Source organism: Macrobrachium rosenbergii, chromosome 54 (genome assembly GCF_040412425.1).
Source record: "Macrobrachium rosenbergii isolate ZJJX-2024 chromosome 54, ASM4041242v1, whole genome shotgun sequence".
NCBI classification, from domain to species: Eukaryota; Metazoa; Arthropoda; class Malacostraca; order Decapoda; family Palaemonidae; genus Macrobrachium; species Macrobrachium rosenbergii.
The window spans coordinates 1,283,088-1,308,876 of record NC_089794.1 but is presented as its reverse complement, the minus strand read 5'-3'; the positions used below and the strand labels follow the sequence as shown (position 1 = coordinate 1,308,876).

The following is a 25,789-nucleotide window of genomic DNA, read 5'->3' as shown; positions in this document are numbered from 1 at the left end:
AATGAGATTTCAGTGACTAATCACAGCGGAGTATCATAGATTACCTGTTTATAACATATACAGTAGTTAACCATTCGGTAGTATAATCTATGTTTTTAGACTTTTGCTGCCGGACTCAGTTCTGGCGGGTTTTGCCCTGTTGATTCACATGTATTATCATCCATAATCTATTTTAAGGTAAACTGTGACCGCCAGACTTAGTCCGGCGGGTCTTGCCTTAATGATACTCATGTACCATCATTCCACTTACAGATGGTACGTTGCGAGGAGCCAGGGTGCTCGGCCGTTCTCCAGCAGCCCTGCGGACATGAGGTGTGCCACTCGCACTCCAGCTGTGTGGTGCATGTTGGAGACCTGACCGTTTGGCACCCGGACGGCTGTGAAATTTGCTACGCTCTTTACGAGCTAGTGTCTGATGAGTCGGTAAGTGATAGGAGACTGCTAACCTTTAGTCTTCTTTTTGATATTGATGGCTCATATGGATATATACGAAAATTGGGAGAATATTTTCAGTAAGTCCTACCTTCTCTTCCAGTCCAACCCAGCAATCCGTGCCTCTTCGCTGTCGACCCTGAAGACCTGGGTCGGCGGATTTGGGAGGAACATTGCGTCTGGCAACCCCTACGTGCTGTCGGAGGAGATTTGCAGTCTCCTCTATCCAGGTGCCCGGATCTCCGCCGCAGTACCGAGGGAGTTGGGCCCCACTCATCGAGATCAGGCAAGAGACGCAACCCTCCCAAGACGACAACCTGTGCGGAGAGGTGGCGGCTATCAACATACACCTGGAACCCATGAGTGTGGATGACCAACAGGTAGAAGGTAGGGTGGTAAGTGAGGCAGGTGAGGTTAGTTTAAATAGAACCCTATTTAGTTCACCTTCTTCTTCTTCCTCTTCCTTCCAGGGATTTCCGAAGTCAGCTAACCTTAGGGACAGATCTCGGTCTGTTATGCCCAAGGTGAAATCTCTGAAGAAGAAGGATTTATCTAAGTCCTCTAGACCTCAAAGGTCTAATCCGCCAGCTCCCTCTAGGTCGCCACTGGCTCCCAAACCGGTGACGTCCTTAAGTAAGGCTACTCCCTCTTCTAAGGGGTCGAGGTCCAGAGATTTAAAGGCTAAGCCCCCACAGCCTAGCTTTGACTCTGAGGCCTTTGTCGAACTGCTGATGCAGAGGATCGACTCCAAGGTAGAAGCTAGGCTACAAGATCTTTCGACTCAGCTTGTCACAAGCTTGCAGACCACCGGAGAGTCAGTGCTGTCATTGGCACAAAAGGTGCAGGCCCAGGAAAGCTTGCTCTCCGGATTCATCCAATCCGGAGCAGCACAACAATTACATGTCCCGGATGCCTCCAGACTGCCCCCCTTTGATAAGGGAAACCCATGGTGGCTGGCCCTGCATGCTCCCCTGCATAATGGCACACTGACCATTGAGGGTTTGGGCACTCGTCGTCTGGAAGAACTGGAGTTCTTTCCAGCCGACCTAGTGCCTCCCTATCCAGGCTTTGCCAGGTTAACTGAGGAAGCCTGGATTAGGTCTGATAAGGTCCCTAAGGAGACAGCCATTTTTCCCAGGGACCAAGCTCAATCCACCCTGATGCGCGCTCTCACCGACTGGGAGTGCGAGAACACGAAACTTACTCCCTTTAAGGGAAGTTTTACGATGTTCTCCATAGGTGACGCCATCCCTACCCCCTGCACTACTAAGATCGCAGAGCTGACCCTCCAAGCTGGGATAGATGGCAAGCCTATGCCTCAGCTCCAGGAGACAGATCCTACCTCCCTTCTCTTCCCCGGAGATTTGGAGTGATGGTTGGGAGCTCCAGCAACTTTCACGGTGGGGAAACTCGATCCCGAGTGTGCCTCCACCCTGTTCAGCGAGCAACTTCCCAGGATTCCGGAGGCTCTGCTCAAGGCGGAGTTTGAGGCTAAGTGCAGGTTGAGTCGCTCCCTGCATTCCGTCACCATCTCAGAGGTAATGGCATTAGCTTATAATGAAGAACCTCTGTTTCAGGTCCTCACGAAGTCGTTATTGGCGTCCTTCCAATTGGACCTTTATGACTTTGTGGTTGCGAGACAGAACTGCCGGAAACACATCTTTGCAGACGCCACCATCAGGCATGAGCCCAATAGACTCATGAAGAGCTCTATCTGGGGACCTAGCCTCTTCCCAGAGGTTGAGGTCAATAATGTTATGGCAGAGGCAACTAGAGCGAACCAGAGTCTTTGCTCTCGCTGGGGCCTTCCTTTCAAAAGGAAGTTCTCTGAGACCTCCGGACCTCAACCTAAGGAAAGGAAAAGGTTCAGGAGATTCCAGGGCTATAAGAAACCTCAGGCTCAAACAGTGCTTCAGGCGGTACCGGTCTCACAGATCGGCCAACCTTCTACATCCAAGTCACAACCTCAACAGCAGTTCGTACTGATGCAGCCGGCTCAGCAAGCTTCTGCTCCGCCAGCCTTCGTGACGTCCCCAGCTTTCAACACCTCGTTTGAAAGCCAAGGGGCGTTTCGAGGCTACAATAGGCATGCGAGGGGAAGCAGGGCTAGAGCTGCCTACAGAGGTAGAGCAGCATCCAGACCTCTCTCACGTGGAAGAGGAGGCCGTGGAGGCAGAGGAAGTAAGGCCTCTCCCAATCAATGAGACCCCACAGGTAGGCGGGAGATTATACCTCTTCCGAGACCATTGGACCTTCAGCCCATGGGCCCACAGCATAATCTCCAAAGGTCTGGGATGGAGCTGGAGCAAGGGGCCTCCTCCACCAGTCAGATTCCATCAACACCCATCCAAAGACTTACTGGACTTTGCAAAAGAACTTCTGCAAAAGAAGGCAGTAAAGAAAGTCAGACGCTTGAAATTTCAAGGCCGTCTGTTCAGTGTCCCAAAGAAAGACTCAGACAAGCAAAGAGTAATTCTAGACCTGTCTCGTCTCAACTTATACATTCAATGCGACAAGTTTCGCATGCTTACAATCTCGCAGGTACGGACCCTACTTCCCCGTGGGGCCGTCACCACCTCTACAGATCTTTCAGATGCATATTATCACGTCCCGGTTGCGAGAAACTTCTCTCCTTACGTAGGGTTCAGACTAGGAAAACAAGCATATTCGTTCAGAGTCATGCCATTCGGGCTCAACATAGCGCCCAGAATCTTTACCAAACTGGCAGAGACAGTAGTCCAAGAGCTACGGGCCAAAGGGATTATGCTGGCCGCATATCTGGACGATTGGATAATTTGGGCATCCAACGTCAAGGAATGTCGAAAAGCAACTTTCACAGTAATCAACTTCCTGGAATACTTGGGTTTCCAAATAAACAGGAAGAAATCCCGTCTAGTTCCGGCGGCTCAATTTCAGTGGTTGGGAATCCAGTGGGACCTAAACACACACAAACTGTCACTTCCACCAGCCAAAAGGAAGGAAATAGCCAAAGCTACCAGACAGTTCCTCAAAAACAAAAGAGCCTCTCGTCGTACCCAGGAAAGAGTTCTAGGCTCTCTTCAGTTCGCTTCAGTAACAGACTTGTTGCTAAAAGCCAGACTGAAGGATATAAACAGGGTATGGCGGAAACGAGCCAACAGCAGAAACAGAGACAAGCTGTCTTTGATTCCGCAGATATTGAGGAAGAGGCTTCGACCATGGTCGACAGTCAAGAGTTTGGCAGGGTCAGTGCCTCTTCAATTTCCTCCTCCATCGCTAGTGATCCATACGGATGCTTCCCTAAGCAGATGGGGAGGATACTCCCAACACAAGAAAGTTCAGGGAACATGGTCGACAGTATTCCGCAGTTCCATATCAACATTCTAGAGGCAATGGCAGTATTTCTAACATTAAAGAAACTGCGTCCAGCCAGACAGATTCACATCAGACTGGTACTGGACAGTGCAGTAGTGGTGCATTGCCTAAACAGAGGGGGCTCCAAGTCGAGCCATATCAATCAGGTAATGATTGCAATTTTCTCTCTGGCAAGGAAACATCTTTGGCACCTGTCAGCTACCCACCTGGCAGGTGTTCGGAATGTCATTGCAGGTTCACTGTCCAGGACAACCCCGCTGGAGTTGGAATGGTCCTTGGACAGGACGTCATTCGAGTGGATTTGTCTTCAGGTACCGGGTCTCCAAGTAGACCTGTTTGCCACAGAGAGCAACCACAAGCTTCTGTGTTACGTTGCTCCCAATCTAGATCCTCTAGCTCATTCCACAGATGCGATGTCAATCGACTGGAACAGATGGCAAAGGATCTATCTGTTTCCACCAATAAACCTGTTGATGAAAGTTTTACACAAACTCAGATCATTCAAAGGTCAAGTAGCACATGTGGCACCCAACTGGCCGAAGAGCAGTTGGTTTCCTTTACTGCTAGAGTTGAAGCTCCGGCACAAACAGATCCCCAATCCAAGGTTGACACAAGTAGTGCAAACTCGGACACTGTCAGCTTCCTCAAGAATTCTGAATGCCCTAGCTTTATGGACTTCATGAAGTTTGCAGCGCAGAAAGACGCTAACATTGACCCTCTTAATGCACTGTTCATAGAATCAGATAAGAGGGAATCTACTCTCAGACAGTATGACTCAGCAGTTAAAAAGTTAGCATTATTTCTGAGGGAATCTGAAGCTCATGAAATGACCACGAACCTAGCGATCTCTTTCTTCAGATCATTATTTGAGAAAGGATTGGCCACTAGTACTATTACTACAACAAAATCTGCTTTAAGAAAAATATTTTTACATGGCTTTAATATTAACCTTACAGACTCATATTTTTCGTCAATTCCTAAAGCATGCGCTCGTTTTAGACCAGCAACCCGTCCACACAAGGTTTCCTGGCACTTAAATGACGTACTTAAATTGGCATCAGACACTGATAACGAATTATGTTCATACCTGAGTCTGTTAAGGAAGACGTTATTCCTAGTAAGTCTAGCCTCAGGAGCTAGAATTTCTGAACTGTCTGCTCTTTCTAGAGAGCCGAATCATGTTGCTTTCCTCCTGTCAGGTGAAGTTCTGTTGTCTCCGGATCTCAGTTTTCTAGCAAAGAATGAGGATCCACAAAATAGATGGTCTCCTTGGAAGATTATTCCCCTTCCACAGAATCTGTCTTTATGTCCAGTCAATACTTTAAAAGCTTATTTAAATAGAATTAAGAGAATTTCAGGCCCTCTTTTTGTTAGGGAAAATGGAGGTACTATTTCCTTAAAGGCCATCAGGCAACAAATTCTTTATTTTATTAAACAGACAAACCCGGATTCAGTACCTCGGGTACATGATATTCGAGCGGTGGCCACCTCAGCTAACTATTTTCATAACATGAATTTTGATGACCTTAAAAAGTATACGGGCTGGAAATCACCAACAGTATTTAAACGCCACTATCTTAAGTCCCTAGAGGCTCTTAAATATTCCACAGTAGCTGCAGGAAGTATTGTTCCTCCTGGTTCAGCTCAAGAGTAGTTTATGTAACTTCTTTGTTTGTAATCCTAGTTTACCTACTGGTATATTCTCTAGCCTACCTGCCTCGCTTGCTTGCCCTGCTTCTAGCCTTTAGGTCAGGCCTGCTTCACAGCCTGACTCCTACCCGTACCGTGGATATCCTGTTTTCAACCCTACTTGTTAGCCTTAAGTGTCTTGGTATTGGTTATTTTATAATTTTAGACTGTGTGCCTTATAGTTTGGATTATGTTGTTTGATCTTAAAATTTGGGAGTATTAAAACACAGTAATTTTTCTCTTAGTTTTATTTAGCTCCATTAAGGTAATCTTTGGGGCGTACCACCAAGCTCTTGTATGGCTGATTCTCTGTTACTATTTCACTGGGTGACACAGGTCGAGCCCAGAAAAGGGATTTTGACAAAGGAAAAATCTATTTCTGGGGGAAGACCTGTGTCACCCAGTGACCCATCCCTGCACTTCCTTTCCCACCCGAGTAGTATACCAAGCTTGGTGGGTGCTAATATTGGGATGAAGATGGCGGCCGCGTGGGGCTCCTAGTGGGTGAGCGGGAGGCAATCCTTGGTACGGCACACCCAAATTTGGGACTTTGAGAACAGAGAGATCTATAGGATGAAGACCTGTGATAGTGGTGTCCACTCACCCCTAGTGCATACCGACACCATTATGGTGCTTGATCCAGGGGTAGTAACCCTGGCATTATGGATAGCTTTTTTCTCTGGTATATTTTGCAATAGTTATACCTAGAAATGTGTGCTATTGGAACCATTTCACTGGGTGACACAGGTCTTCCTCCAGAAATAGATTTTTCCTTTGTCAAAATCCCTTTTTGCTATTTTTACAAAATTTTAAAAAATACTTTGGAGTCCATTTTTGTTGCTTTATTTTTTCTTAAGGATTTTTTAATTGATCATAATTTTAAATGACAAATCATGATCGTAATGTACTTTATAATATTACGGTGTTATATTTTTTTTTTTTTACAGCTCCCATTTGATGTTTGCGATAGTGTCCGACAGCATCCACAGGCGTATGCCTCCGCAGGGAGGATAATGATACTAGCAAAGGTCATTAGTCACTTCCTTAAACGTATTAAGAAGGACGTTGACTTTTTTCCAGGAGATTTATTTGATCCAAGTGAGTGAAAATGATTACTGTAGTTTTAGTGAGGTGTGCATGTTTATTGGAGAGTGAATGAATGGTTCAGACAAACATTATTACTCTTGGTAAGTATGCAACTTACGCCACCACCTATTCTCTTCCCACAATTCTTCACCAACACCAACACCACCCCACTCTCTCCAACCTCCATTCACAATTTTCTTGTAATACAAAGGCCAATGGGATGGGCAAGTTTAAATTGCTCTTAAATTATCCATGAAATTAGCATGAAAAGAGGTCTTCTAATGAATAATGCACGTGTGTACTTGACGTAAAATAACTAACACAGGCAGTCCCCGGCTTATGACGTTCCGAGGTTACGATGCTTTTCACATATATTCATCAGAAATTATTTCCCGGTTTACGACGCATGCTCCAGGGTTACGACGTCTGATGAAAGAAATATGGCTCCAAAACAGCAGAATAATAAAAATTTTGAGGTATTTTTGATGAAAACCTCAATAGAAATGCAGTTTGCTTCATTTCCAATACACCCAGAGCATTAAAAGTAAGGTTTTTTTAGGATTTTTGACGATTTTTTGGTTTACGACGTGGCGTAAGAACGGAACCCTTGTTGCAAGCCGGGAATTGCCTGTACAGTATTTACATGATTCTAAATATTTTAAATCTTTGAAAGTTTCATTGTAACTGTTGTTATTGGTATTCTATTGTAGTTTAATGAGACCAATGGGTCATTTTTAGACTTGGAGGTTTCATCTGAAGTTTCTGTTCTTCAGCGATGGGTGAAAACAGGAGCAAAGTTGGCGGGTGGATGAATGTTGATGTAGCAGTTAGTAGATAAATCAGATTGAAGTAAATGGTTTTTGAATACCTATTATGGATACATGAAAGGGCAGCTCCTCCAATGAAAGCCATTCTTTAATTGTTCATTTATTCTCAAGTGGAATACTTATTTTGTAATGCTACTGGGCCTGTGGTTTATCCTTGGTAAATGCTGTGCCATATTGTGTATTGATTGACAGAATCTTTTATATGTGTATTTTGTGTAGTAAAAATTGAATTATTTGATTTTATAGTCATTTACTTTGCCAGAAGCTAATTTTACATCTTCCCTTTTGCACTATGTGTACTATAATTTCTTTGCTGCATAGTATTGTAGTTAGTTTCATGAGTATATGAACTCTTGTTTCTAATACTGCATTGTAAGTATATGAAAGACAAAAAATTGGGACTGTGTATTATACTGTATATCAGTTAATGGACTTTAAACTTACCACCAGTTATAATTCAGTAAACACTGATATAGGACCAACTTAGGGTTTTAATAGAAGATACAGGGAACAAAGTCAAATAACTGTTCATTCTTCCTACACCATACACTGTACAAACCATTGGTCTTTACATGAGGAAGATTGCTTCAGCGTAGCTGGAGACTGGCTGTTTAACTTCAAACAAGGTGGTAGTATGTAGTCAACTGCTGACCATGGTTGTGAGTCCCACCCATCCAGTCAGTACACATTCACTTTGCTTTTGGCCGCCGACGGAAAGAGACATGTGCTCTTCTCTTTGTGCCTGCCGTTTGACTCTATCGTTTGTTTATGTTTTGATTGATGCATATTAGCATGTTGTTATTGTTTTTTTTGCATATTTGGATATACAGTGAACCCCCCATATTTGCGGGGGATGCATACCACACCCCCCTGCTAATAGCTAAAATCCATGAATACTTAAAACCCCTCTAAAAATACTTAGAACTGCCTATTTTGATAGTTTAAACATAAGACAAACCCTGTAAAAATGCTTATACCTGAGTATTTTAATAGTTTTATCACAAAAAGTGCATTTATTCATGAAAATTAAACGAAAATACAGTAATTAGTGAATATTTCTCAGTGAAAAATACCGCGAATGGGCGAATTTTCCGCGAATAATGGCTAGATATGTTCGACAGAGAAACCCGCGAATGCGTGAGTCCGTGAATCATGAGAATGCAAATATGGGGGGGGGTACTGTACTGTGATGTGCTTATATGATACAGTACAGTACAGTACCGTATAGTATATGCAAATCCAAAAACTTATTTTTAAACATCTGACTTACCTGGTAGTTATATATGTTACAGGGAACAGATCAACACTTTTTTTCGAAGTGTACATAGCGTGATCTTAGCGATCTAACTTCAGGAAAAAGACGTAAAAAGGTTCAACCCTGATTCCACTCGCATTTTTTCCCCTCTCTCTCTCTCTCTCAGCCTCTCTCTCTCTCACCCTGACCTCACTCATTCTCACCAAAGCAATTAAATGGACTATTTAAAGAAACACAATCATTCCTACAAAAATAGGTTTATTATTCAAATAACCCAACAAGAAATGAATAAAACAAAGCAAAGATTAAAATGCATAATAAATGAATTATCGAGTCAGATAACTAAACTCTAAACTGCAAAGCACTTCTGATTAAAGAAGTCTCATTATGGCTAATAGCCTGAAAATACCCTAAATCTCACATACTCCCAAATCAATAACTAAAAAGTCATGTCAAAAAAAAAAAAAAAAACAGTCTACCACATAAAGAGACTGACATTGCAACTGACTTGCTTGTCCTTTTTATCCAAACCCAAAGTCCACAGACATCTTATCTGCCGATTTTCAAAGCCTGGAACGACTTCAAAGTTATGACTGGACAACTGCAGTTCTATCACGTTAATGAACGATCAAACTCACTTTTAGGGCAGATTTTGGCATAATCTAGATCAAATCAAAACTTTTAGGGCAGACGCATAACTAGATCAAAGTAACGCACGTACTAACGAACATACATAGCGCTTCGGAGATTACCTGATCTCCAATATTGCTGAGCTTCTCACGCAAAGAGCTGAGGAATCAAACTATTTGCTGAATACAAAGATTTTGCAACTGACGGCTTCCATCAGTACCATCTCGCACCGAACTTTCCACGATAACATCTTAAAGCATTGAAGCTATGAAATGCATATATGTGTCCTTTAAATAGAGCTCTCCTTAACGGCAAACTAAAACAAAAGCATATGTATAAAACATAACAAAATAGAGCTATGCTCAATTAGCAATGTCTACTGCACTGCAGCTTTAAGGACTGCTCTCATGACGCACTTCCAAAGTCACTGGGGTTGTGTTCTTAGAGCCTTTACATGTAATCTTACAAACACGAATAAGCTTTACTACCCCCACAACAAGAATTATCAGTAAAATACCTATTAAGACAATTAAAACTGTCGGCATAATATATTCCTGGTACTCGAACATCACGGGATCATCGATGTCTTCCAACGGTGGAACAGTCATTGGCACCTTGGTTGTAGGTACCGCCACTACCAAATGCTCGTTATGCGTATGACGCATAATTATCTTCTCGGAACTGTTGAATACAGCACGGCTAAGTACGAGAAAGTCCGTAGACAGGATTCTGCAGGATGAGTCGAACAGCTTGGACCCTCGAAGCACGAATGATGTCGACTTGTTGCTCTGGCACATCATTGTAACTGCACACTCTTTGCAGAACACGGCAGTAAGGGTTCTGGTGGACACAATGTGGTAATCTCGCAGGAACTGTCTAAAGTCACATTCTGTCGGAGTCTGTCCACGAACTAATGATAATTCACAACCACCCACAGATACAACTCGCAACTGGAAAATACTACTGTCACACACCTGCTTCTCTCTAACTAAAGTACAACTTGTCTTATAATCAACTCCTGAACCTTGATATTGATCTCCTAAAACGAACATGGTCTCTAATCCATCCCATGTCACTACTGAGTCTCCAAAAACACTCGAAAAGGGTCTAATAACAAAAAGGTTTCATGTTGCTGAACCAAACAAAACTACTAATGCAAAAGTCAAACACTCTTAATGTGAACTAATTCCAAGTGTGTATCCGGAATAATCAGTCAGCTCACTATTAAGCACAATAACTCTACGGAACTCACTCATAAAAAAAACTCTATCCAACAGAAAAAAAAATACTCGAGAATCCTATCCAAACACTAAAAGGTATCATATCTCGTAAAAGACATGAAAGTTCTACTCCGGTTAGCAAATATTTCGCAACACCTGACTAATCCTCAACAAAATAGCAATTGACGTAATGGCAATCGCTCCCATGATCTTAACAACTACAACTACTCACAATACAGCTCCCTTCATTTTTAAAAAGAAACTGAGAAAAAAAAAATCCAAATACTCAAATTCGATATTCCAACCCGAAAAAAAGATCAGACTTGTTCGGTCCGATATACTAAGTACCTCCCCCCCCAAAAAAAAAAAATCCTAAACAACACACATATTGCGTCAGATGACAAAATTCATCATAACACCATAACACACTAACACACGGGTCAAATCTCGTATGAAATTAGCCCATGTCTCAATTCCTAAAATCATTCGAAAATAAATGATTAAGAACTTCAACATCTAAAATGAACAAGAGACAAAAAAAAAAAAAAAAATAAATATCATATATATACAAATATCAACCCATTTATCCCTCTAACTATATACAAACGTTCCATTACATGACTATATACAAATGTTCCATTACATCCCAACTTTCTTTAACTTTGAAATATGGGTCAATTTTGTCACTCCAGTATTTACATCTATAACTACAAATCTATTCCCTTTCTTGATCTCTACAATCTCAAAAGGTCCGTGGAACTTCGGACTTAATTTATAATTCAGATCATTCCGAACATTCACTTTAACAAACACTCTATCACCCATCGAAAAAGCTACTCCCCTCGATTTCGCGTTACTTTTCTCTACCATTGCACGTGAACTAAGTTCAAGTTCTTTACTGATACGTGCAAATCTTTCTCTCGCTGTATTTATCAACGAAGTGACCGTAACATCACCTTGTACTCGCTCTGGTAACAAATCAAAAGGTCCTTTCAACTTGTACCCATACAAAGCTTCTGCTGGAGATATCTTAATTGTGTCATTCATCATAGTATTGATACTATATCGCACTTCATCCAAATTTCTGTCCCAATGTGTATCGGAACCACCCACCGTCATGCGCAAAGCTTCGATTACTTTCCGATTCGCCCTCTCACATAACCCATTTGCTTCAGGTCTATACGGGATTATAGATACTTTCTTTATTCCCAGTAAATTAGCAAGACCGTCTAAAGTCTTATTAATAAATTCCCTACCATTGTCTGTGAGCAGACATTCAGGAACACCATATCTACAAATTATCCCCTTAAAGAACGCTATAGCAACTTCCTCAGCTGATTTGTATTTCAGTGGAAAATCTCAACAAAACGAGTTAACTCATCAACAACTACTAATAAATGTCTATAACCATAAGCGGACTCTGAGAAGTTACCCAGAATATCCATATGCACTCTCTGAAATGGCCTATGTGGTACGGGATATGAACCCAAACGACACGACACTGTCGTCGCTGGCTTATTTGCATTGCAAATAGCGCACTTCTTCACAAAGGCTTCTACTGCGGAAAACATATTTTTCCAAAAGAACTTTGACCTGACGTTTTCATACGTCTTGTGTACACCTAAATGAGGAGAACCAAATTTACAATGTACAATGTCTAGAACTTGTGGTACTAGACTCTCTGGCACAATGATTTGTGTAATTTCACCCATGCTTCGAGTACTTCGCAAGTTATACTTAACTTTCCTCACCAATAAATTATTCTCCAACTCTAGACCAGAAAAAGGCAACTTATACCCTATCTTCGGTGAAACTCCCCTAAGAAATGCCTTAGCATCTGACAACAATTTATCTTCATCTTGCTTTTGTTCGAGCAAGCCTATGTCCCAAGTGACATTTTCACCCGTAATATAACACACGGCGTTACTCTCACTATCACGAACAACACTCTCTCCCGAGACTGCCGACTCACTATTTCTCCCCGAAGTATGCACTGTAGAAACGTGTATGTGCTCTACATGCGATATCTCAGAACTACTAGTATCAGAGACATTAGACACCAAATATTTACTCTCTTCTCCCACACAGGATTCGGTGTGTATTTCCTCATCCTCGACCGGAAAATATCTGCTCAATGCATCTGCAACTACATTATGCTTACCTTCAATGTATTTGAGGTTTGCATCAAAATCTCTCAATGTCAGGAACCACCGTGCTCTCTTGGGCGACAAATTTGGCTTATTAAAAAGCTCTAACAACGGTTGATGATCTGTAAAAATCTCAACTTTATTTCCCAACAACAACATCTTAAAATGAACAAGGCTAGAGACGACTGCGAAAGCCTCCTTGTCCACAACTGACATCAGCCTTTCGTTACTACCACGCGTTTTGAACTTTCTGCTATAAAAGCAATTGGGTGTAATTTCAAACCCTCAAATTTCTGCATCAAACACTAAGGTGCACCTGGAAATACCTTCCTGACTCGCGTCAGTCACCAAAAGGTGAACGGTTGACTAAAATCTGAAACTTCAAAACTGGTGGGTTCACCAAAGCGTTCTTAAGCTTCTCAAAAGCTAATTGTTGACTATCACCCCAAACAAACTTAACGTCTTCTCGTAACAAATCTGTCAATGGAGACGCTATTGAAAGAAACCTTACATACCTAAGGAACTTTTAGAAAAAAACTGGAAAATTCACAATGTTTAACTTTCTCATCATTCACACAAAAACATGTCCTAGATTGGCCAATTTGACCTTTAATCCAGCGAACTGTAATCGCTTGGACTTCTTTTAACACCTTTAGATGTTCTTCAATTGTATCTGTTGTTATGGGCCCACGCCCATCAAACATACACTAATCTCTTAAAACACAAATGAAGTCACAAACGACCAAGTCCACAATAGGTGGAATGGCCGCAACAGAGTGTACAGAGATGGAATCAAGGAGGATAAAGTAAAACCGAAAATAAAACCTTAATATTTAATACAAACTTTTAGAAAGAAATGACCACTGAGCCTCTTACAAAATACATTAAATAAACACAAAAATCAAAACACTGAAAAACCTTACACCAAATTAAGACAGACTACATTACCTTTAAAGAGAGGGCCCTGAAAGTAATAGAATTGAAAAGACAGAATAACCTAACTTGTTACAGACTAAATGTTTATAAAAAAATAAATTGCTTCCCTTAAGTTGAGTTTAAACAGAAGAACTGGCTAAAATTCAAATCACTGGTCGAGGATTTAATTTTCTCCAAATCAGGTTCAAGGAAATAACTGGACAAAGGGCGCAGACTGATTAAATAATCACTTTACGTCGCAAGATCAAACATGTCCTAAATAGCAATCACATTACCAGTTTCCCTGGCAGTTCTACTGAAACTGACGGAAAATCAATTCCCAAAGGAGAACAGAAGCAGCAGTTGTAGAAAGGTATGTATTGCAATCCAGAGATAATCCAAAGATCAAGGCTCTCCAATGATAATCGTCCAGAAAACAACTCTTTCCGTCCGAGAAACAGCGCGAATACATCGAAGCCAAAACTTTGAAAATAAAACAAGCTCATTGTAATTAAAACTAAACAACAAGTCAGAAATGTCGGGAGGAGGAAACAGGGTCATTACGTTCCAAAAGAATAATTACTGCCAAAGTGGCTTATTCAAAACAAATCAATTTATGTAAAATTAAACACATACTGACACTGTGCATATGAGAATGTCGTCCATGTACACAAACACCGACTTTCCTAACAAGCCATGAAGTACTGTGTTAACCAGTCTAGTAAATGTTATTGGGGACCCTTGTAATCCAAAAGGCATCCTATTAAACTCGTAATGTCCCTTTGGTACCGAAAATGCTGTATATTTATGGCTACTCTCACTAAGGGGAACCTGTAGAAACTCTTGCATAAGATCTATAGATGAATATATATTCTTGCCACCGATCTCAACAAACAAATCAGGCAAACAAGCTACAGGATATCTATCTGGGCATGTTTTTTCATTCAATTTACGAAAATCTACACAAACTCTGATACTACCGTCTTTCTTAGGAACTGCAAGCAAAGGAAAATTAAACGGAGAATTGGACGGCCTGATAATGCCTTCCGATTCCCACCTCTGAACTTCTTTTTCTACTTCTTCTCTGATCTTAAAAGGAATTCGATATGCTGGAATATATATGGGATTGGTACCCTTTTCTAGGCGGATTGAATGTTCTAAAACATCTGTAACTCCTAATTTATCTGCCTTCAAAGCAATGATATCTAGATATTCTTTCAACACTTTCTCTACTTTATCTGAATATTCAGGATAATCAACTTTAGCCAAATGTTCATGCAGAACCTGACTTGAACTGTTGCTCCTCGTTAGGAAACATATTCCCGTCTCCACAAAAACTCACTAATTTTATGTTCTTCATTAAACTCTTCAAAATCAATTACATAAGTACCCTTGTGATATTTTTTCACTGAGTCTTTATAGCTAACTAATTCTACTGAAGTCACGCCTGCGACTGAAACTTCATTTACTGACACCGTACTCACAACGTCTTTGAATTTCTCGGTTCCCTCAACAACGCACACTTGAGAAGGAAACTTTTTCTCTTTCATCAACACTTTAACCAATGTAGGAACTCGCGGTTGCAATTCAATATCTTCCAACAAAAATCCTTTGAAAGATTTTTGCGGAATATCTTCACTCTCTAATGACTGTGTTACACATGTCTCAGACTGTCTTAGGTTTCTCACAAGTTTTTTTCCTGTGTATATATGGAACAAAACAACCTGACTCACCTATTGTAATCCCCTGAATTCCCGTAAGAATGTTGATGTTATGTCGCATGCAAGAAGGGTGTCCTAGCAAAACCATTTCACCTAAGGCTAATCCTTCTATGACCAAAAATGATTCTACTATTGTCTTTCCGCCGATACAAAGCGTAAGAAATGACGAACCTAAAATATTCAGTTTCCTCGCTTGTACATCACACACTGTCTCACTAGAAGGGACTAATTTGCACTCTGGAAACTTCGAGTGAAAAAGGTCAGCATTTACTAAGTTAACTGAGCTACCAGAATCAATGAAAATAGAAATTTCACTGCCATTAGAAAATCCACGTACAATCGGCCTAGGTTCTGGTGATTCTAAGGCCTGATTGCTCATTATCCTGTGTCCGTCTTCGAACTTATCTTGTGAAAATTCTGCTGTTCCTTTGTGTATCTAGAACTTGCATCATGTGGAATTCTCCTGTCATATCTAGAAAAACCTCCTGTGACTTCCCTGAATAATCTCTATTCTTTGTGGCTGGGCAAAATCTCCATCCATGGTCTGAAGATTTGCAAACTGAACAATATCTCACTCTGCAATTTGATTTACTATGTCCTAGTTTATCACAATTAAAACAACGTATCGTTGTGACTGATCTCTCTGGAATTTTCTTCGATTCTACTCGTGCACGTCTTCGCTGTTGCATCATTTCCCGAATGCGAGGGACTAGCATTGTTCTGTGGTTTCGAAACTGCAGCAGACATCTTTGCACCTCCCTGTACAAAACTACTGTCCAGTGTCGGGCATTTTGATAGATTTTTATTAATCTGTGCAAACAAAGAGGATTCGTCTGTATCCAGATCAATTCTTTTGTCAAAACTATCTACAATTACATCTGGGACCGACGTTAAAAGGCAAGCAAAGTGTAACAATCTTTCAAAATTATCTAAGGAGATATTATTTCCAGTTACCCATGGAGAGCCTGTTATAGATTTCTTTAACTCACCTACTGCATCAAATAAATTCGCACTGTATGTGACCAGTGAATCATTGCCCTTCTTTATTTTGAGAAACGCTCGCAAATTCCAAACAAACTCACACTCACGCTCGTAGAAATTTCTGCAGTTCATTCCAAGTTTTACACCTTCTGAACCCGAAACTGCGTGCCGTTTCCCAATATCTCCTTTATCTAAATCCAGAAATGCTTTAGCCTCTGTTAAAGCTTCAGCGCCATTCGTAATTTTCTTGGAATTCAGATAATTGTTCACTGACTCAATGAAAGTTTCTATATTTTGGGTTGGCTTCCCGTCAACTAACCCTCGTCACTTTATGCACCACAACTGATTGGGATGTGCTTGCTGCATCGTCCGGCATTTTGTAAGTGATTACACGCCCTGAGCGTAACAACATAAAAAAGAAACCAAAAAGAACACCAGAGAAAGGCAAAAGTTACCCCCTCTAAAAGAAGAACAGAAAACGGAGTTCTGCGCAACTTACGAGAATGGGGTACTCACCAATTTGAAAGAAAACGGAGCACTTTTCACTCGTGACTTGCTAACAGAAAACAGAGTTATGTGCAACATGTGACGTCACCATCTCGAAGACGAAGCAGAGGAAAACAAGCGTGATTTTTGTTGAATCACCACTTTGCGTAATTAACTCACAATCGCCACTATTCACACTTATTTGGGTAATTTGTTAACCCCAAAATTGCTCTAGAGATCACCCAGATCTATTTCACCACTCCCCACTCCCAATACTCGAATAGAGACGAAAAAAAAAAGGTTCCCCGTATTACACACGTAACTCGACCCACCTATGAAACTCGCTCTCTTAAGACTGACTGGTCGCTTCTGCCCCGAGGCTAGTCTGTGCCTTGGGCATCAACGTTACCAATTAGTCTATTAGTAATCTCCCTCTTTCGCTACCCTAATTAAGACTATTTAACCTTTTAAACGCTGCCACCATTAAAGACATGAGGCACCGCTGCCACCATTAAACTCTGTTACAGGGAACAGATCAACACTTTTTTTGGAAGTGTACGTAGCGTGATCTTAGCGATCTAACTTCAGGAAAAAGACGTAAAAAGGTTCAACCCTGATTCCACTTGCATTTTTCCCCTCTCTCTCTCTCTCTCTCAGCCTCTCTCTCTCACCCTGACCTCACTCATTCTCACCAAAGCAATTAAATGGACTATTTAAAGAAACACAATCATTCCTACAAAAATAGGTTTATTATTCAAATAACCCAACAAGAAATGAATAAAACAAAGTAAAGATTAAAATGCATAATAAATGAATTATCGAGTCAGATAACTAAACTCTAAACTGCAAAGCACTTCTGATTAAAGAAGTCTCATTATGGCTAATAGCCTGAAAATACCCAAAATCTCACATACTCCCAAATCAGTAACTAAAAAGTCATGTCAAAAAAAAAAAACAGTCTACCACATAAAGAGACTGACATTGCAACTGACTTGCATGTCCTTTTTATCAAAACCCAAAGTCCACAGACATCTTATCTGCCGATTTTCAAAGCCTGGAACGACTTCAAAGTTATGACTGGACAACTGCAGTTCCTATCCGTTAATGAGCGATCAAACTCACTTTTAGACGTTGCAATCTAGATCAAAGTAACGCCACGTACTCACGAGAACATATAGCGCCGGAGATCACCTGATCTCCAATATTGCGAGCACTGGCGCCAAAAAGCTGAGAATCAAACTATTTGCTGAATAAAGATTTACAACTGGCGGCTTCATCGTACATCTGCGCGAACTTTCCGTGTGCCGTCTGAAGCATTGAAACTATGAAATGCCTGTATGTGTCCTTCAAATATATATATAGCTTAAGTCTATTGCGTGACAGAATTTCAACTGTGGCCATGCCGATGGGTAGTCAGGTGTACCACCAGTGCTTTGCCCAGGTACCATGAACCATTCCAACTGTTCTTCGATCTTCCCTGCCGCCACTGCAGTTTGCATGAACAAAATTTCACTTGTTTGGCCGTGTTTTCTAGAGTTTTTTTGGTGAAGTACACTTTGGCTTTGGCTTTAAGCTTATTTTTGGTTGCTTTAGTTTTCTGGACTCTTTTAGATATTGTTGGTTTTGACCTTTATACGTTTTGATCTTTCTTACGATTTTTCTCTTTCAAGATGTCTGACTCTGCTTCCAAGTGTGAGAATGTGTGTGAGGGGTGTAAGCTTCGGCAGAAGCGCGTTGGATCCCCACTGCGATTTGTGTAAATTGCAGAGTAAAAATTGAGTTAAAGGACAGATGTGATGAATGTTTGGGTTTATGGAAAAGTGGATGGTTACTATCGCTATGTTTGAAGCTTGAAGGATAGGATCAGAAGAGCAAGTAAGTAAATCTAGCTCTTCTAGGGAATAGTCAGGAAGTTGAAAAGATTCTCCTGTATTAACAATCCCTATTATTTCTTCTACACAGCGGTAGTAGTCCCAGAACCCCCACTGATGCTGATAAAGGAGCCAACCTTGAGGACATGATGGCGATGCAATTCAAACCCTTGGACAAAGGGTAGAATCCCTGCATAAAGAAGAGACAGAAGAGGTTGTAATTGAATGTAGAGATCTGAAACATTCCAGAAGTGTCAACAGGAAAAATAAAGTGCAAGTGTTGTGGAGAAGTGCGTTGCTCGGTCCTATGCGTGCTCACAGTCTAGACCTCTTCAAGCTGCAACCCCTGTGAGAAGGTACTTGAGCAGAGCGAGAAGGGAGCGAAGGCTTTAGCTGAGCAGTCGTCCCCTCGGCGTACCTGATATTGGCGCTTCCCGGACAGCTCGCCCTACGCCATAGGAAGAAAGCGAGGTTAAGTGTTTCGTCCCTGCATTCGGAAGGCATCGGTTACTAAACGGGGCTGGCATCATGCGTCCGTGTCGAGACCCCTCAAAGGAAACTTTTCTTCTGTGGAACTTGGCGTCGATTGGCGCTTCCTCTCGGGATGTAGTCATTGGAGCAGTCAGAAGCGTTCCCTCTTAGCTCGGACGATTGCTCTCCGATGAAAAGCAGGCGTAATGTTGTGCGTACGAGCGCTATACTGCTTCGCTAAAAGCGAAATGAGTTAGGCGTCCCGGGCGTCATTTCCAGCGATCTCAGCGAAGAAAAGAATTAGTAGCTGATATTGCGGCTCCCCTGTCGATCCTCAACGGCAGGTAGCTCCACAAATCAGTCACAATTCAGGACAATACAACGAAACTCTCTTCCCTGATGCAAGTCTTGCAGCCTGCGAAAAGATGGATGCAGACTTTTGTCCACACGATGGCGCCCATGTACCGCCCTGAGGAAACTTTTGACCGATGTCGCACAGGCCAGTTCTCAAGTGACTTAAAGTGCGGCGGGACAGCTGACGTGGGAAGAATGTTTCGCCTATTCAGAAGGACTCAGTCATTGTCGTCAGCTGAGAAGCTTTGTGCAGATGTCGCACAAGCGGCCAGTTCTCAAGCGACCTTAAGGTTTGGCGGGACAACGATCGTCAGAAGTCTGGACGCCAGGACGCCAGGCGTCAAGAGATTGGACGCCAGGCGTCAAGAATCTGGACGCCAAGACGCCAGGCGTCAAGAAGTTGGACGCCAGGAAGTCAAGCGTCATGAGGCTGGACGCTAAACATTAATACAAGAAGATGGGCCTTAAGATGCCCAGGCGTCAGAGACTGAACACCAGGGCGCGGCGTCAAGATGATATTTGCACGAAGCGTCGCTGCCAGTCTTCGGTCAATCAGAAGAAGAGATTGATGATATCCCTCAGTCTCTGTGGATCATATTGGAAGAGATTTCGAAGAAGGCAGATAGTAAAGACATCAACTTTTTCATCCAGACTTGAAAAGGCTTATGAAACTTTTGGAAGTTTTCCCTGAAAGCTTTATCCGACTATACCGTTCCCCACCTTCAGAATTTACTCTTGGGAAGGCGTCTGAGGGTCAGCTTTTATGAAGATGGTTTTTGTCCATTTCATCCAAGAAGCGCTTAAAATGATGAATGAATGGATGCTTCAAAGAACAAGGAAAAATGACATTGCTTCCTCAGCAAACCAAGCACAAGATCTAGCGTTGGTATCAAACTGAGAGAAATAATTAGAAAGCCTTGGAATACCTGCCTCTTCCCAGGAGACTTCTCAGATGTATTTGACTCTTCATAGTCAAGTGGCCATGGGAGAAACGAAGTTTTGTTAATTCAACATCGAGTTGGACCACCTCCTCAAAGGAATTTTTAGGGCTAACTGAGGTCTTTAATTTTCTGGACTGGACCCTGGGAGTCGGGGAAGAAAGATAGATTATTCAACTACGACCATTTTTTGAACTTCGTACATCTGATGTAGGTATTATGGATAAAGAATCGAGGAGAGCGGTGCCAGCAATTAGCGCTTTTCTCAGCAGGAATCCTGAAGAAAGGGCCATCTTTGCTCTTTCTAGCTAATGGGGTCATGTCAGTCAAAAATCGGAACTAATTTCGCCTTTTCCTCTCACCTCTTCCTCAAGACTTTGTAAAAGAGGTCTCTCATCCTTGGCTCAGAAAACCACACAAGATCTGATACTCGAGAAACAGCAAGAGAATCCTACCAACGACTTCATCTACTAAAGAGTAGGCTGAGGCTCCTGTGTTTCAGGGATCTCCAGCCTTTAGGTAATTAGGCCCTCAGGTAGAGGTTCTAGAAGTGGAGTAGAAGAACTACAACAAGAAGTGGCTCTAGACAGGGAAGAGCGGGACCTGACTCTTCGAATGGCGGTAGGTGCCAGGCTGTTCCAACTTCTGGCAGGTGTGGAAGAAAGAGAGGAGTGGATCTTTTGGTCCATTCAGCTACTCAGGATGGATACAAAATCCCTTTCCTAAAGCCCCCGTTGGCAGACAAACCAATAGATCTGTCGCCCAGATACAGAGACGAATCCAAGGCACAGGTGATTCAACAGCAAGTATCCTTATTATTGCAGAAGAACGCAATAGAGAAAATACGAAATCTGGATTCACCAGGATTTTACAACTGCCATTTCTTGGTTCCCAAGAGCTGGAAGTGGAGACCAGTACTGGGCGTGAGGTGCCCTCAGCGTCTTTGTACAAAAAGCGAAGTTCACCATGGAAACAACAAAATCAGTGTTAGCAACAGTCAGACAACACGACTGGATGGTTTTCCTTGGATCTTCAGGATACATATCTCACATTCCTCACCGGGCTCCAAAATACCTGAAATTCGTCTTCAAGGAAGAGGTATTCCAATTTGGGCTCTTTGCTTGGCCTAAACGCACTGCGCCCCAAATATTCACAGACTGATGTCAAAATGTGGCAGAATGCTGCACCACGAAAGGCATCAGGGCCTCTCTGTATCTGAACGACTGGCTCATAGGGCTCCTTCCTTCATCGCTGTCTGGAGGAGGATCTTCAAAGCGACAATCTGTTTATCAGAGGAACTGGACTTTGGTAAACAGACAGAAGTCACAGCTAACCCCATCCCAAGAGATCCTGTATCTTGGGGATGAGGTCAGCTCGGGATTTCGGCTTTCGTCACCATCAAGGATGGAACAGGCCTTGAAGTAAACAAAGGACTTTCTGGGGAAACAGGCGTGCTCGGCGGGGGAATGGATGAGCCTGCTGGGACCCTTTCATAAGCTAGAGCAGTTCATTTCCTTAGGAAAACAAACATACGCCCCCTTTCAATTCCACCTCAATGGTATTGGAGCAGAGAAAGGGGTTAGAGATGGTGTATCCCCATTTCAGTGGCGATGAAACAGTACTAGTGGTGGAACGACCCAGTCAAGCTTCAGGAGGGCCTTTCATTAAAACAGAGGAACCCAGACCTAGTGTTGTTCTCCGACGCGTCGGACTCGGGGTGGGGAGCAACATTGGGAAAGTTGGAAGTATCGGGATCCTGGACCAGAGAGCAAGAGAAGCTCCACATAAATCAAAAGGAGCTGACTGCAATATTTTTAGCCCTCAAAGAGTTACAGCACTCAGTGCAAGACAAAGTCGTGCAGGTCAACTCCGACAACACGACGGCGTTGGCCTACATCAACAAGCAAGGCGGAACCCACTCCCGGAGTGGTTGTCTGCGAAATGTCGAACAACTCCTTCTCTGGGCCAAGAGAAGAATGTGACTTTATTGACGCGTTTCATTCAAGGGAAAGGAATGTGAGCAGACAGTCTGAGCAGGAAGGTCAGAGTCCTGGCAGCAAGTGGACTCTTCATCAAAGGCGTCTGCAGAGATTTCAATAGGTTGGGGCGTCCATGCATGAACCTCTTAAGCCGGCTCAAGCGAAGAGGATGGAGCGTACTGCTCTCCCGCATTGCCAGATCGAGGGCAACGTGCGCCGTCGTTCACTTTTAAGGCTGGTCCAACCTGAGCGTTCGCTTTTCCCCGTTCAAGATCATAAACAAAGTCATTCAAGTTAGGTGTCCCACGAGAGCACCAGGATGACTCTGGTAGTCCCCCTTTTGGCTGACAAGAGAGAGATGGTTCACAGAGGTGCAGGAATGGATGGAGTGGACACACCGAGGAAGTCTGCCTCTAAGACCAGATCTACTCAAACAACCCACTTGGAAAGGTATCACCAAAACCTCCAAGGTCTCTGACTGCCTTCAGACTATCGAAAAACTGCATGAGAACTATAGAAGCTTTCGAAAGAAGGCAGCTAAGCGATCGCAAGAGCAGAGAATAATCTACCATCAAGGTGTACCAATCCAAGTGGGATATTTTTAGAGGTTGGTGTAAGGACAACTCCGTTTCCTCTTCCAGTACCTCTGTGACCCAGATAGCGGATTTTCTTCTTTACCTTAAGAGGAGACGTAACTTTTCAGCCTCGACTGTTAAGGGGATACAGGAGCATGTTGGCGGCTGTCTTCAGACAGCACAGAAACTTTGGATTTGTCTGCCAATAAGGATCTCCAAGATCTTCTCAGATCATTCGAGACTACTAAGGAGAAAAGTCAGAACTCACCAGCGTGGAACCTAGACGTGGTCCTAAAGTTTCTCATGTCTACTAGGTTCGAACCTTTACAAGAATTTCATTTAGTCTCACAATAGAAGACTCTTTTTGGTTTAGCAGCGACAGCTAAAGAAGTCAGTGAAATTTGTACCTTCAATAAAACGTCGGTTTTAGGAGCAGCAACTTCTCCTTTTTCTACTCTACAACTGGGGTTTTAGCTAGAATGAACGTCCTTCACAACCCTGGCCCCAGGCTTTGAGTTACAGATCTGACAGAGATGCATGGGTGAGTTAGAGAGTCCTGTATGTCCGATAGAGCTCTGAGCGTACCTGCAAAGGACAAAGAGGCAAGTCAGAGGCGCTTTGGTGTTCAGTTAAGCTACTCTCTACCAATGTCAAGAAATCGTTATCCTTTTCATAAGACAGTTGATAAGGAAGCGCATTCAGAGTGTGATGAGCGGGCCTTAAGCTTCTAAAGGTTAAAACCCATGAGGTCAGAGCAGTTGCAACCTCTGTAGCCTTTAGACAGAATAGGTCCCTACAAAGTATCATGGACTCTACCTTCTGGAGAAGCAAGTCAGTGTTTGCCTCACACTACTTGAAGCAAGTACAAATGCTTTATGACGACTGCTATACACTGGGACCTTTTATAGCAGCTAACTCAGTAGTGGGAGAAGGGACTACCTACAATCCCATAAAACAATACCCTTGATTCTTGCCTTGGAATAGTTTGTAATATTGTAAGTTTGTTTGTGGGATTGGACGCAGTCTTCCGCAATCATTGATTTTAGTCAGGTAATCAGTTTGTTCCTTGGTGGCGCCCGGAACAAGGGTATTATAGGTTGTCTGTCACATAGAGGTTGGTACACCGGTTGGCAGCTCCTAGAGGTCTTCAGCCCCCTGAGTGGATCGCTGGACCTCTTGAGAAAGCAGACATAATGAGGGGAGTTCATTGATCAGCTTCCTTAAACCAGGTAAGAACAACAAGTTGGTTTTATTAACCCCTTAAGCAAAATTCCAACAATGATGGCTGTCTCCTGACCCTCCACCAAAGTGTCAATCAGCCTTATATATAACTACCAGGTAAGTCAGATGTTTAAAATGATATTTTCATAATAAAATAAATTTTTGAACATACTTACCTAGTAGTTATATATGATTAAATCCCACCCTCCTCCCCTCTAGAGATTAGGGGCATGGAAGATCTGAGGAACTGTTGGAATGGTTCAAGGTACCTGGGTAGAGGCGCACTGGTGGTACACCTGACTACCCATCGGTGATTGCATGAGTTTTGAAATTCTGCCGTGCGTCAGGGACTTAAGCTGTATATATAACTACCAGGTAAGTATGTTAAAAAATTTATTTTATTATGAAAATATCATTTTACCCTCCTGTTTACACATTCAACATTCTGATATACTAATTGTTCATACTGGTATAATGCAAACCCTGTGACTTTTATTAGCCTTGAATGTGTGAAACTGGTTTTAACATTCCCAAGGCAACGAGCTTAAGCTGGGTTCTCACCTCGCTTTCGACTTGTATTGATCAATGACTCCTCATTTCCTCGGGGAGAAATTTATTCGTTTGTAGTACGAAGGAAGGTTTGTGTGCTGAAAATGACTTTGACATTTTTAATTTTTTACTTATTTCAGATGTTGTAGTGCTCCAGGAACTTGGGAAGTTTGGGTTCTCTCGCTAGCAATACCTGCAGTATTGCACTGTCTGTTGTTGATTGCTCATTCTGATTCACCTACAGGCAGCTGTTGCTCGGGTTACCACGCGACCCGTGGCTCGACTCAGAGAGAGAGAGAGAGAGAGAGAGAGAGAGTCTAGTGTGTGTAAACTTATTCCCACCTTCCCATTCCTGCACAGGATTAGTGCATGGGTCCCAGGACAGTGATAGACTTATAGTAGAAGTTGAAGAAGGGAATTGAATTATCATCGTCGTCTTCAGACTCAGGAACTGTGCTGTGGATCTCTCCAAGATACTGCAACACAGGAGCACCAGGTGAGTGGATCTCAGATACAACAAGTTGAAGAGGTAACCCGAGTCACTGCTACTAGTTCCAGGAAGTCATCTTCCCAGACTAATGCATACCTCAGCCCATGTTTTTTCGGACACTCAGGTAGAGGGAGCAACCGAAGATCGTCCTGTAAGAGACTTGGAAGCTCTGAATGTGCAGATCTCCTAGGAGAACCATGTCACTCCAGGTATCGTGGAGTCACCTCCAAGGATTGGTATAATCCTTCCTCTGCTCAAGTTTCCTTGGACACTCGAGTAGAAAGATCAACTAATTGTCGATCCACTTATGACTCAGAAGCTCCAGGTGCATGGGTCTCTAACGGGACCCGCGTCACCACAGGTACTCGGGTTTCGAAGGTTTCTTTGAAACCCCGAGTTATCCTTTACCATTACCATGGAATCACTCTGTGGGCTGGCGTAGAGCCTACCTCTGCTCGAGATTCCTTGAATTCTCGGGTAGGGGAAGCAATTGATGCATGATAGATTCGTACTTCAAGAGCTTCAAGTGTGCGGTCTTCCAAGGAGACCTGCATCACCCCAGGTACTTGGGTTTCTCAGAAATCCCGAGTTACCTTTA

General features: G+C 42.7%; 1 protein-coding gene across 7 annotated transcripts in view; it reads left to right on the top strand.

Annotated features, from left to right (window-relative positions):
* Positions 1-25,789, top strand: part of LOC136834724 (kinetochore protein Nuf2-like) — a 410,975-nt gene that overhangs the window by 108,980 nt on the left and 276,206 nt on the right. For all 7 annotated transcript variants that reach the window (XM_067097303.1, XM_067097308.1, XM_067097307.1 and 4 more), the window contains one exon: positions 6,423-6,573. In XM_067097303.1, coding sequence (XP_066953404.1) covers positions 6,423-6,573 — 151 coding nt within the window. The remainder of the gene's footprint in view (positions 1-6,422; positions 6,574-25,789) is intronic.